This window comes from Dipodomys ordii, unplaced genomic scaffold (genome assembly GCF_000151885.1).
Source record: "Dipodomys ordii isolate 6190 unplaced genomic scaffold, Dord_2.0 Scaffold259, whole genome shotgun sequence".
In the NCBI taxonomy this organism is placed as follows: domain Eukaryota; kingdom Metazoa; phylum Chordata; class Mammalia; order Rodentia; family Heteromyidae; genus Dipodomys; species Dipodomys ordii.
In genome coordinates, this window is record NW_012267475.1 from 457,086 (window position 1) to 471,513 (window position 14,428).

Sequence of the window (14,428 nt, forward strand, 5' to 3'; positions counted from 1 at the left end):
ATCTTGCCCATGTAATTGTAATCCCTCTATACAGTATTTTCATAATTAAAAAAATAAGAAACATTACTTCCTGTTATTTTGGTCTGTTTAGGATTGAATGCATTATTTGTTTTGGGTCTTTGTCTTGAGACTGGGACTCAAACTTGGTGGCTGTCACTCTACCACCTAAGCCACACTTCCAACCCTAGGATGGAATGCATTAACAGCCACCTATCCTCTGTCTAAACTGACAAGACTATCACTCTCCCTGGCACTGCTGTTTCCATTTCTCTCCATACTAACCACAAGAAGGAGAGCTACTGAAGACAGCCTGCTTCTGAATGGGTTCTCGTTCTGTCCATTCCCATGCCATCCTCTCCTTTTTTAGGTTGCTGAAAACAGTGGTGCACCTTAAGGATCTACCCTTCTCTGAGAGAAAAGCATCCACCTAATCTAAGTCATTTCCTCCAAGTGTGACCTACAAGGCTGGTGCTCTGACCAACAGAAGCTTTCTAGAAATGTCATCTCTGAAGCCTCATCCAAAGCCAAATCAGAATCTTCATTTTGACCAGAATCCCTGGAATATCCATTCTTTAATGATATTAAAGAAAGACATGAGGGCTTCATAGTTCATGGCACTGAGCCAAACAAGCAAACACAAGACCTTGAGTTGAAACCCCAGTACCCCCTCCCCCCAAAAAAACCATAAACAAAAAGAAGGGAAGGGATTCTAGAACTTCAAGAGACACAGAACTTGAGGACCTATGTCCTTTTAAAGGTTAGCATTCTTTTTCTGGTCCTGTTCTCAAAATCAAGAGGTTGTGCTTCAACAAATGGTGCTAGTAGAATTGTCTAAACACATGTAGAAAAATAAAAGTTAGTACCCTGCACCAGAATCAATTCCGAATGGATCAAAGACCTTGAGGTAAAAGCAGATACCCTGAAAACATTACAAGAAGAAACAGGAGAAACACTAGGGCTCCTTGGCACAGGTCAAAACTTTCTCAATAAAGACTCAGAAACACAACAAATCAAAGAAAGGTTGGACAAACGGGATTGCATTAAACTGCAGTGCTTCTGTATGGCAAAGGACATAGCTAACAAGATAAAACAAAAAGCCCACAGATTAGGAGAAGATCTTCACTAGCCATACAACAGACAAGGGCCTCATATCTAAAATATACTTAGAACTCAAAAAATTAAATCCACCAAAAACAAATCCTCAAAGAAACAACCACCCCATTAACAAGTGGGCTAAAGACTTAAAGAGAGACTCTGAAGAGGAAATAAGAATGGCCAATAGACACATGGAGAAATGCTCAACACCTCTGGCCATAAAAAAAAATGTAAATCAAACCAACATTGAGATTCTACCTCACTCCAGTTATCAAGAAAACTAGTAACAACAGATGCTGGCAGGGATGTGGCCAAAAGGGAATGCTACTACACTGTTGGTGGGAGTGTAAACTTGTTCAACCATTCTGGAAAGCAGTAAGGATGTTCCTCAAAAGACTAAACATAGAGCTCCCCTATGACCGAGCAATCCCACTCCTGGGCATTTACCCAAATGACCACAAACAAGGCCATATTAAAGCTACCAGCACAACCATGTTCACTGCAGCATTATTTACCATAGCTAAGATATGGAACCAACCCAGATACCCCTCAGTAGATGAATGGATCAAGAAAATGTGCCATATATATATATATATATATATATATATATATACAGTTCCATCAGATAGAATGATGTTGCTCCATTCATAAGCAAATGGAAAGACTTGAAAAAAAATCATCTTAAGTGAAGTAAGCCAGACCCAAAGAAACATAGGCTCCATGGTTTCCTCATTTGTAATAATTAGTATATATCCATGACAGTTCTAACAGAGGATCACAATAGCTGAATAGCTATGTTCATATAATCATATAAGATGATGCTAATCAAAATGAACTTCAAGATATGGAAACAAGGTTTTTCTTTGTTCTTTTTAATGTATTGTGTGAAGTTATTTCTTTTTTCTTTTTTTTCCCGTTGGTTTAGCCTGTCACTGTATTTGATTTTGGTACCCAGTATCTTGTATATACATTTATCTGATGTGGGAAGGGAAAGGGAACAACAAAATGGTGAGACAAAGGACAAAGGGTGAACCAATGCAACAGTGATACTCACAAGACAGTATGCTGGAAATGACTTTACAACTTGGGGGTGATTTGGGAGTAAGGGAATGTGGGAAAAAAAGGAGGGAGCGGATAACAATGTTCAACAAGAAATATACTCACTACCTTATGTAACTTTAACCCTTCTGTATATCACCTTGACAATAAAGTTAAATTAAAAAATAAAATTTAATAGTAGCTTTAAAAAACGAGGAAAAGAAAAGAATCAATAGGCTGGAATAGGTACCTGTCTTAGAAGGTTTGTTGCTGGATGCCACAAAAAAGTCATCATCCTCATTGTCATCATCAAAAAGGCCTGCAGGAGCTGGGAGGTGTGGGCTCTTCACTGAAGTGGGTTGTGGGGGCTTCTGGGGTTCCTTCAGAGATGGGGCAGAGGTAGCCCCAAACACATCAGTGTCCCCTGTGGGTAAAGAGACAAGACAGTCACAATTGAGAGCCAATGTGAGCCTCCTGGCCACAGATAAAAACTAACATCTGCCAAGAAGTTTTTAGTTTCAACCACAAAACACATTTATAGGCCCAAATAATCTGTTACTACTAGAAAGTGTACTGCATTCAATGCAGACTACTTAAACAAAGAAAGTCCAAGGCAACTGATTGATGGAATGATTGATTCCTTCCCTCCGTCTTCCCTCCCTCCTCTGCAGTGCTGGAGATCAAATATAGGGTTTCATTTATGCGAAGCAAGTGCTCTACAGCAACTTTTCCAGCTCCAATTTCTATGAGAAAACTAACATCAGTAAATCAGAACTTTCCAATGCCTTTCTACTCCCACATACCTCCTACTCTTCAGCCAGTCCTTAAGATGGTAGCTATTTAAAAACTGACAAAAATCACATTGGTTTAAAAAAAAACTAAATATTCTGTTACCCAGAAAAACAGAAACAGCTCCTGCAGGAATTTTCTTTCCAGGCTTGAAGGATGATGACTCTAGAATGGGGAGTAAAGGGGCAATGATTTCACGGAGACATTAACTTTCCTTGTTTAACACACCTTTTTCTGAAGTACATGCAACATAACAGATACCTAACAGGGATCTCTTAAAAATAACTTTGCCTAAATAAGTCATTTAAAAACTCCTGAAGTTCTTCATTTCTGCCTATACCAGAAGTTTTTCCTTAGGATTAATCACAGTGAAAACTATGAGTTGCATGAGAAGTCAGGCTCACTATGATCAAACAGCGGGGCTTGGGGGAAGTTGGTGCCTGGGAGACAGGGGAAGAGCAAGCAGAATCTCTCAAAATTTCTTCCCATGTCACTTTGATGCAATGAATGGCTAAAAGGAAAAATAAAAGTCTAAGATGGCAAAGAAAACCAGAAAGATGAAAATAGCAATGGAGAAACAAGACTAGTTAATTTCTGATACCAGAAAGTAGAAACAGGTCAGTGAGCCAACATTACAACATGCTTAAGGAGGGTCTCCAACATCAAGGACCTATGGCCTGGCAGGCTGGAGAATACACTAAGTAATTTCTAAGAAATGACTATTTCAAATCTAGTGGAATAAAAGTTGTAGGGTTTTGTTTTTGGCAACACTGGGGTTTGAACTCAGGGCCTTGTACCTGCCAAGGATGCACTTCACCACTTGGGTCACAGTCCCAGCAAAAACTTATGTTCTTAAAACATATTCTCTTCTTTAAAAAATTCCTATAAGTGGGGCTGGGAAGGTGGCTCAGTGGTAGAGTGCTTGCCTTGCATGCATGAGGCCCTGGGTTCGATTCCTCAGCACCACGTAAGAAAAAAGAAAAAAGCCGGAAGTGGCGCTGTGGCTCAAGTGGTAGAGCGCTAGCCTTGAGCTGAAGAGCTGAGGGACAGCGCCCAGGCCCAGAGTTCAGGCCCCACAACCAGACCCCCCCTCAAAAAAAAAATTCCTATAAGTGATTTTGATATATGCCAGCATGGGGACTCATAGTCACCTAACTTACATACAGAATATTAGGAATGGTCCATTAAGTTAAAGGTATTCCTCAGCCCTGCCATTAAGTACTTTTGTTTGACTTTTTATGAATTCTTTCCTAAGAAAGAGGCAAAACAGTGGTATGGGACTGAACAGTGTTGTTGTCCCTAAGGCAAGAATTAGTGAAGACAAACTGCTTTCAATTGATCTTTGGAAAAAAACCAACTGCTCTCAGCTTAACAAAGAAAAAAAGGCTTGGAATTCCATTCCTGAAATGGAAACTTGCAAGGAAAAAAGCAAATAAACTGGATCTCAACCCCTGCTTACCTTCATTATCAGGGGCTTCCTCCTGCCGACCCCGGGGGGCTTCCCTGAAGAGGTCACTCTGGTTGTGATAGAGTATATGAGAAAAAAATTTAAATATGCAGAGCTAAATATAGCTGCATTTGAAGATGTCTAAGGAAAAGGACACACATATACACACCAGTCCTGGGGCTTGAACTGAGGTCCTAGGCACTGTTGCTGAGCTTTTTTGCTCACAGCTAGAGCTCTACTACTTAAGACACAGTTCTACTCCCAATTTTGGTGGTGAATTGGAGTTAAGAGTCTCACAGACTTCCTGCTATGATCCCAAGATCTCAGCCTGCTGAGTAACTAGAATTACAATAGACAAGAGCCACCAGCACCAAGCTGGAAGTACCAATATTTTGAAGCTATATATTGCTCTTCTGCCAGAAAATCAGTGACCAAGTGAAGACACTGGGAAAATAGACTTTAAATAATTTGGGCCTTTCCAAGTATTAAATAAAGAGATAGAAGAAGATATAGATAAAGCAACTAAGTTAGCCATTATTAATCACCTTCCACTTCTTGTCTAACAAAAGACATCAGGTACAGTATTCTTCACTTTGTGATTCTAAATTCAACATTCCTCAAATATGAAAGTAGAAGTGACATCCAGTAAGAAGATATGTCTTCCTTATAAACTCACAAAATATAGAGAGCATCGCTGTACACTGCTGACTCACCTCCTCCTCATCATCAAAAAGTCCCTGCCCTCCACTGAACAGGCCACCTCTGGAGCCAAATGGTGAGAAGTCTTCATCAGTCAGCTTGGGGGGTGCAAAGAAGTTGTCGTCCTCATCTAACAAACCAAATGTAATGTTGTACATTAAAGATGCATCAAATGAGTGTGAAAAGATGAGTTCACAACTCAAATTCCTGGGTTTTCCTTTACAATATCTATAACATTGGCATGGGATTTTGTCAGTACTGGAGCTTGGACTTACAGCCGCTTGCTTAACAGGCAGATATTCTACTACTTGAGCCAAACATCCACCCTGACATGGGGTTTACCTAACCATAGTTAACAAGGAACATTTGACTGCAGATGGATGAATTTCAAACAATTAACCACTAACAATCTTCTAAGTCACTCAAAGACTCTTTGGAATCTCATTATAATATTGGCAAATGTTGCTGACAAGTGAATTTTTCAGGCAATCCCTGAACTTATTTCTAAGCAAGGCAATGGCTCAATTGCCTTGCTAGGGAAGGTCAGGCAAACAGATCAGAAATCTTATAGGTAGAGAGTGATGAGGTAAAGTATGACAGAGCCTAGTATGAAAGAGCCTAATAATTTTTTACTGAAAACAGGCAATCTTCTAGTTCCCATCCCTCTCAAAAGTTCTAGAAAGTCAGGTCATAAATACTATAGGATCTAATAATTTAGGTATTATAAATACTACAGAATCTGCTGGGCGCCGGTAGCTCGCACCTGTAATCGTAGCTACTCAGGAGGCTGAGATCTGAGGAACGTGATTCAAAGCCTGCCCGTGCAAAGGAAGTCCATGAGAGTCTTATCTCCAATTAATCACCAAAAGACCAGAAGTGGTGGGTGGCTCAATTGGTAGAATACTAGCCATGATATGAAGAGCTGAGGGACATTGCCCAAGCCCAAAGTTCAGGCCCCATGACCAACAACAAAAAAAACTAAAAACTAAAAACAGAACCCCCCCCCACACACACTCTCCTACAGAATCTAATAATTCAGATTATTTACCAGGTTTCGTTTTTTACTGCTCACTCACCTCTCCATCAGTACTCTAAAACATACTTTTAGATGCTTTGGAAAAGTAAATAGAGACAGAGCCCACTTGTCAGCATTTAAAGTGACACTTCATGAATTATGTAACACTGAGTCAAAAGACTATTAAAAACAACAGAAGTGAGGGAAAGGCCTACCATCTGAAGGCGTTCTTCTTTCCTTCTCTTTCAATGTCTTGCGAGGTTTTGCATTTCCTGAAGGTAAAATGAAAAATAATGATAGTGTGCTGTACTGATTCTCTATACTCTGTATCCTCATGATTCAGGATAAAAGGAGCACACACTTCACATCTCAGCTCCATGGGAGCACTGAACTTGGTGCTTGTCCACAGGAGGCACTCCAAAGGATCTCTTTGTCAGGAAGTAGTCTGCCAATCATGTGCCAGGTCACGTGCAGTTCACGACTGTATTTATTGAAGGAACTATTTTGATATCTATCTTGTTAAATAACTTTAGAATATACTTAAAGTGTAGTGTTTTTCCTATTGAAAATGCTACATTAGATTAAGCCAGACATTCTTAACTATTATCCATAGTTCTCCGGGGAGAGGAGTCAGTCCCCTGGAATTACATGTAAAGAGCTACAGAAATGTACACATGCACAGTTTTTGTGGAGTTTGGTGTCCAGTTAACAAAAGGAATCTATGAATTCCCCGCCCCCCCCCCCCAAAAAAGAGCAAGAACTACAAATTAACCCTCTTGTAACATAGACTTTATAAAGGGAACTCCACCTAAATATCCTGCCTCCCAGACTCACCTGTCTGGTCTTCTTCTCGTCGATTCAAGGTATCTCCTCTGATCCGAGCTGCTAGCTCATCAGCAAAAGATGTAGGTCTTTTCTATGGGCAAAAGAAACTCAAATAAATCACCCATAACAAACTAGTGCAGTTTACTTCAGGACATCTAACAAAATTATATCAACAGTAGCAAAGAAATTGAACTGAGGCAAAAACAGGGTTTAATTATATTATTTTGAATCCATGCACTCTATAGATCAGGATTCACAAAATGATAATTATGTTAATTTAAACCTATGTACCCTATAGAGATCAAAGCTCAGGATTCACAAAATGTTCTTTCAAAAGAAAATTATGTTTTATTTCCTTATTTTTTAATACTTCATTTTAATACTTCAAAATCTAAGTAATAAAAATAAAACTAGCCTAAGTGATTAGGGGTGGAGGGTGGACAGGTAAGAGCACTGTCTTAAAACTCTAATTTTAAATGAAACTATTAAAACTATCAGAACTCATGGAGATGGACTGATGTAGATTGAATCATATGATGGATGTGAGTCTTTGGAAGCCAGGGATGGAATGTGATGGTTTGGGTGTCAAACTGATAGGAGCAGATTTGTGATGGCCAATCTCAATTATCCACTTGATTGGATTATGACACATTTAGGAGGTTAGTAAAGCATGTTTTCAGAGCTGGTAAACAATAAAGGTTGTGATCTTAGTCCACTGATGGATTCAAACTCTAAACAGATTATTGGGAAGGTGGTGGAGCTGTGGGAAATGGGACCTGGCTGGTAGACAAGTCAATGGCGGCATATCCTTGGGGGCAGTATCTTTGCCTGGCCCCTTCCTGATACTGTTCCATTCTGCTTCCTGTCTGCCATGATATGAACTGCTTCTCCATTCCCTCTCTACCATCTTGGACTGAAACCTCTAAAATTGTGAGACAAATAATCCCTCCTTTATGTTGTTTCTGATTATGTAGCTGGTTAAAATGACAATAAAATATATCATGCTGGGAATGTGGCTTAGTGGTAGAGTGCTTACCTCATATGCATGAAGCCCTGGGTTCCATTCTTCAGTACCACATACACAGAAAAGGCCAAAGTGGCACTATGGTTCAAGTGGTACAGTGCTAGCCTTGAGCAAAAGCAGCTCAGGGACAGTGCCCAGGCCTAGAGTTCAAGCCCCAGGACTGGCAAACAAACAAACAAAACCACACCCTAACATATCACCAAAAAATAAGTGTAAATAAAAATATAGGCATAATGTAAAATAAGGTAGCTACAAATATAAGGCTAAAACAAGGAATGAATTGCAGGTACATTTCTAAAACTTTGCCAAAGTGATAGCAATTAGATTAGCTTACAGGTTTAATGTTTTCTTCAACATCTTCAATATCTTCCTCTTCCTTCTCAGAGTCAGCAAAAAGGTCACCATCATCATCCTCTTCTTCATCACTCATATGTGTGTTATGCTGAGAAGACACCAGGTTAGAACAAGTAGATATAAGTCATTATGCTGAAACAGAGACATAGTCTCTTAGTTTTTAATTTTCCTCCTTCAAAAGGGTAACAATTTTTTAAAAGAATGATGATGGAGGGCTGAAGGCATGATTCAAGTGATAGAGTGTCTATCTAGCAAGCACAAGGCCCTAAGTTTAAACCTAAGTACCGAAAAGATACTCCAAAACTCTGGTAATGATGATTATGCTAGTAATGAAGCAAATAATGGAGCAGTTATTACATGTGCTGGAATAAGTAATACAGAAGATATACTTACTAGAATATAAAGGATTTACTCCTTAATAAGGAATAACAGCAAGAACAGAAAAGCAAGACACTGAAATACTCAAAATGTCATTACTAGAGGAACATGAATACAATGTTTTCTTAATAAGAAAATCAAGTAATAATTAAAAGGAATAAGCTTACTGAGTGCCAGTAGCTCAGACTTATAATCCTACTCTGGCAGCTGAGACATGAGACTCCATCTCCAAAAATAACCACCAAAAACTTGGTCTAGGGCATGGTAGAGTGCCAGCCATGAGCTAGCATGAAACCCGAATTCAAGCCACAGTGCTAGCGGGGAGGGGAGAAATAAGCTGTAATACCTGAGGAGCTACAGTAAAAAAGTACAGAATGACAAATTCAGTATGATTCTGTTTCCTTGCCTACTGTACTACACCATTTGTATAGACATATTTTATAATAGCAGAGGAAAAAAAACTCAGAAACATTTCCGTATCATAATACCAGTTACCTCTGAAAAGTAAGTGGAGATAAGAACTGGAAGTCTTAAACTGAACTCTATTTTTTAAGTTTCTAAAGATTCAACACATTTTTCTTATTTGTATAGTTACAAAAGGGTGCTGATGGCTCATGCTTATAATCTAGCTACTCAGAAAGCCATGACTGGAGGATGGAAGTTTGAAGCCAGCCTTGGAAGGAAGGAAAGGCCATGAGACTCTTAGCACCAATTAACCACCAAAAACTGGAAGTAGAGCTGTGGCCTGAAGTGGTAGAGTACTAGTCTTGAACACAAAAGCTCAAGGACAGTATCTAGGCCCTGAGTTCAAGGCCTCACCACCAACAAAAGAAAAAAAAGGGGTGTTCCTGCTATTTAAATCAATAAACTATGCCAGACATTATGCTAACCTAAATTAACACTACAATTTTGAGATTAGCTATGGTCCACAAAATCAGTCTATCTTTACTAATAAAAACAAGCACAATTCCTTTAATCACTGTATTGTATTATATTAAAATTGTATTTGTAGATTTTAATAAACTCCATAGAAATAGCTTATAAATCAACACTGAGAACTAAAATCATAGAAACCAATCCCTTTTGTGAATACAGCCAAGAGAATACAAGTACTAACCAAGAGTACAAAAAATCCTTCACTTGATAGTTGAGAGTTTGTGAAAAAATATTTCCTGTTAGGGAACTGAAATGCAAATTGGGATGATCTACATCATGGTACATACATATAAGGAGCAAAAACTGAGTTAAGCCAGGTGCTAGTGGCTCAGATCTATATTCCTAGATACTCAGGAGGCTGAGCTCTAAGGATCATGGTTTGAAGCTAGCCCGGACAGAAAAGTGTGTGAGACTCTTATCTCCAATAAACTCCTCAAAAAAAGCCAGAAGTAGAGCTCTGGCTCAAATGGAAAGTGCTACCCTTGAGTAAAACAAAACAAAAAAATACCCAAAAAGCTCAGGAAGCACATCCTGGTCCTAAGTTCAAGTCCCAATGCTAGCACCAAAAATCCCCTACCCTTAGTTAAAAACCATCACCCCAGTGTTAATAAGACTGTAGGAAAATCACATGATCTGAATATATAATATCCATCACACAGCAACATGAAGAGCCACACATGTAACAGTGCATTCCTAAGAGCAGGTTCATAGAGTCAAGATATTTCTATGTATAAAACTTGAAAAATAGACTATTTCCCTTATACCTTTACACTAACACCATATCACACATCAGCATGTTTAAAAACACTGACGCTTATCTGGCTCACTCTTGTAATTCTAGCTACTAGAAGGCTGAGATCTGAGGATTGTGGTTCAAAGAGAGCTCAGATAGGAGGGTCTGTGAGATGCTTGTCTCCAATTAACCACCAAAAAACCAGGAAGTGGAGCTGTTGCTCAAGTGGTAGAACATGAGCCTTAAGCAAAAGAAGCTCATGGGTAGTGTCTAGGCCCTGAGTTCAAGCCCCAGGAGAGGCACCAAACAAAACACCCCAAAACAAGGTTTACACACAAACTACAAATACGACCTAAAATAATAATGTAATGTTAACATAATTTAATGTTAACATAAACGCAGAAAAAATGAGTATATTATAAAAATAATATACTCTTTGGTAGATCCAATTTTGCTTTAAAAAAAATAAAAGTCGGGGCTGGGAAGGTAGCTCAGTGGCAGAGCTTGCCTTGCATGCATGAGACCTTGGGTTCGATTCCTTAGCACCACATAAGCAGAAAAAGCAGGAAGTAGTGGTATGGCTCAAGTGGTAGAGCGCTAGCCTAGAGCTAAAGAGCTGAAGGACAGTGCCCAGGCCCAGAGTTCAGGCCCCATGACTGACAAAAAAAAAAAAAGACAAATTAGAAAACAAAATTGAACAACCTGATGAACAACACCAATAATCCTATCTACTCAGGAGGCTGAAATCTGAGGATCACAGTTCAAAGCCAGCCCAAGCTTATCTCTAATGAACCAACAAAAATCCAAAAGTGAAGCTGTAGTTCAAGTGATAGAGCCAGCACTGACTGAATAAGCTAAGGGATAAGCTCCAGTTCCTGAGCTCAAGCCTCAGTATAGAGACCAGGAAAAAAAAAAAAGTAGACAGTTTCAAGGAAAATGGGTAAATATGAATGAAATCCTCATTTGTCAATATACTATTCAAAAGCAATTGTAGCAGATATGCCTCAATTAAAGTTTAAAAATAAATGCACGTTAATACTCAGCATTACCTGATTTTGATCATTGTCACTGTGATTGGCAAAGTCTTCATCTGATTCCTATGGATGAAAGACAGCTTTGTTGTAAACACAGGCTGTACTTGAACACAGACTCACTGAGAACATAAAATCCAGTCTAAATTCTGAGGCAAGTTGATTTCATGTGAAGCAGAGGAAAAGCTCAGATACACAGTCTCTAGCAACTACTAGTCAGCTTGAATATCGAGATGAAAATTGCATAAAAAGTTGCAATATTGCAAGGCATCTCTCCAGCTGACATAATGTTTTTGGGTCACTGAAACAGGCCTAATAAGTTATTTGTATTACTTTCTAATTCTAACCTTTGGGTTTAAAATAAGCATTACACATTTATTTAATCATCAAAAGTTGGTTTATGTTCTTTCACATTTTAGACTCTACTCTCCATTCTTCCTCTAAGTAATGTAACTAACATCAGCTCAAGAAGGGAACTTCATTATTTGCTGCCAGCAATTTGACAAAGAGCTATTTTATGGCTAAAATCAAAGGATCCAGCAAATGTTTATCTGTTCTAGTAAGGTTACTGCTGGGCAGTTTATTACTGCTACCTTTTGTGTTTGGAAGACCTACAGAAAAGAAAGTAAGGGATGAAAACTACAGAAGGATGAATGGATAAGAACAAAAAAGTAGGCACATGAATCTCTCTTTTCAGAGAATTTCCATCACCAATTTCCATCACCCATCAAGGTGTTTCAGAGAATTTCCATCACCCATCAAGGTGTTTCAACCCTTTATAATAATGAATATTCCATCTAAAGGAATAACTCAAACCCCTAGTCCTTAGACAGTCAGATTGTGCTGCTAATATGCAAGTGTTCAAGGTAGCAGCAGAGCTAGTATTTCTAAGTGGATGCTTTAAGTATCATCTGTTTATAGTTTATAGTAAAAATGTATTAAATGCAGATGTTTCCCCCTAGAATTATATGAAGACTGAATATACTCAAAAGATTACGTTGCAAGCAGATATACCACCAAAATATCCAAGCCACTTTCTTTTGCAAAAAATGCTGGGAGTTTTAATGCTGGACACTGGTAGCTCATGCCTAGATACTCAGGAGGCTGAGATCTGAGGATAAAGGTTCAAAGCCAGCCTAGGCAGGAAAGTCAGTGAGACTTATCTCCAATTAAACACCAGAAAACTGGAAGTGGCACTGTGGCTCAAGTTAGAGTGCTAGCCTTGAGCTAAAGAGCTCAAGGACAGTACCCAGGCTGAGTTCAAGCCCTACAACAACAACAATCACAACAACAAAAAAAGACAAAAAAAGTTGGGAGTGACTGGTGGCAAAACAGGAGGGAGTATAATGGCAAGGAGATCAAGGCAGTCCTTCTGGTAGTTAGCCTGCTAAACAAATTCTAAGCCTCCTACCCACTATTCCCTAGTCACATCAGATAACCCTTACCTCATCTTCTTTCTCTTCTTCACTGTCTGCAATACTGCCACGATCACTGTCTACAGAACCTTCTGTGAAAAGAGGAGAAGAGTTAGCAGCAGTATTCACAAGAAGACATCTGTTGTTCTTTCTTGAAGTCTCAAGCTGTCATTCAAAAGCAGACTTTGGTAAAGCTATTCTATTTAATGAAATTAATAGTGTCATTATTCCAGTAAGGAACTGGAAATTTATATAATCACAAAATATAGCCCCACAAGATACAAAAAAGAATTTGTTTTTAACTCTTCAAAAATGTCAAGGTCATGAAAAGAAAATAAAGTCTAAGAAATGTCAAAGTCTAAAAAATGTCTAGAGAGATTTCAAAACTAAATGTGGTAAGGGATTCTGGTCTAAGTTCTCAGAACAAGGAGAGATGGTAAAAGGATATCACTGGGACAATTGGCCAAATGAATATGAGTGAAAATGAAATAATAGGATTATGTTTATAGTTTATAATTCATAGTTTACAATTTATAGCTTATAATTTATAGTTTACAGTTTCCTGGTTTTGATCCTTATATGATCTAAATGTCTTAGTTCTCAAAAAATTAATGGTGCAATATTTAGGAGTAATGGGGCTTGATGTTTCTCAAATAGGTTCAGTAAAAGCATGAGAATATATGTAAAGAAGCAATTGGGTAAAATCTTACCAGCTGGCAAGCCTGAGTTTGCTACTTGTATTATTATTGTGTTGATAAAAATAATGAGGAAGAGTACCTTCACTGGACAACTCTCCAAGTCCTACATCTTCTTGTTCCATGAAAAGCTTTGATCCAATGAGGTAGGGTAAAGGACGATCAATGTACAAATCCTGCAGATAGCAACCAGGCCAGCCATTAAACATCCAGGTTAAAAATGAAATCAAGTAGTCCAGGTGGCATCCTGCCCCACCTGATAACTCAAACAAGTGACATATGGAAGGAAGAATAAAAAAGCAGCAGAAGTAAAAGTAATAATCACTGATTTTTAAAAAAGAAAAATGTCAAATCCTAGGTCAAGAATGCAAGGTAAAACCAAATTCATCACCAAGTACCCATAACAAATGATGCTGCAAAGGCCTACAAAGGTGTACCAAGCCATGTGCTGGTGGCTTACACCTGTAATCTTAGCTCCTCAGGAGGCTGAGATCTGAAGACTGTGGTTCAAAACCAATCCAGGCAGTAAAGTCTGTGAGACTCTGATCTCCAATATACTACTCAGAAAAAAATGGAAGTGGTGCTGTGGCTCAAGTGATAGAGCACTAGCCTTGAACACAAGGAGTCCCAAGGACAGTGCCCAGGCCCTGAGTTCAAGCCCCAGGACCAGGATAAACAAAACAAAAGGTTTACCAGGAGTAACCCAACCAGGAAAAAGGCACAACCTCATAGTAAAATGTCCAAAGAACCAAAAGCAAAAACTGAAAATTCTAGGAACCTTTCTAGGTACCCTTCCAAAAAGCAGTACACCAGTGATCTCACCACCAAGTATGTCAAACATAAAAATGTACTTTGTCAGGCTGGGAAGGTGGCTCAGTGGTAGAGCGCTTGCCTTGCATGCCTGAGGCCCTGGGTTCGATTCCTCAGCACCACATAAGCAAAAAGAAAAAAGCC

The 14,428-nt window shown here is 38.9% G+C and overlaps 1 protein-coding gene across 1 annotated transcript in view; it reads right to left on the reverse strand.

The window, feature by feature from the left end:
- Fam21a (family with sequence similarity 21, member A) overlaps positions 1 to 14,428 on the reverse strand; it is a 63,191-nt gene that overhangs the window by 32,796 nt on the left and 15,967 nt on the right. The window contains exons 6-15 of the mRNA XM_013036220.1: positions 13,557 to 13,650; positions 12,810 to 12,871; positions 11,383 to 11,430; positions 8,267 to 8,374; positions 6,918 to 6,999; positions 6,299 to 6,367; positions 5,083 to 5,198; positions 4,382 to 4,439; positions 3,028 to 3,087; positions 2,384 to 2,557 (exon numbers count right to left, since the gene is read on the reverse strand). Of these exons, the coding sequence (XP_012891674.1) occupies positions 2,384 to 2,557; positions 3,028 to 3,087; positions 4,382 to 4,439; positions 5,083 to 5,198; positions 6,299 to 6,367; positions 6,918 to 6,999; positions 8,267 to 8,374; positions 11,383 to 11,430; positions 12,810 to 12,871; positions 13,557 to 13,650 (871 nt within the window). The remainder of the gene's footprint in view (positions 1 to 2,383; positions 2,558 to 3,027; positions 3,088 to 4,381; positions 4,440 to 5,082; positions 5,199 to 6,298; positions 6,368 to 6,917; positions 7,000 to 8,266; positions 8,375 to 11,382; positions 11,431 to 12,809; positions 12,872 to 13,556; positions 13,651 to 14,428) is intronic.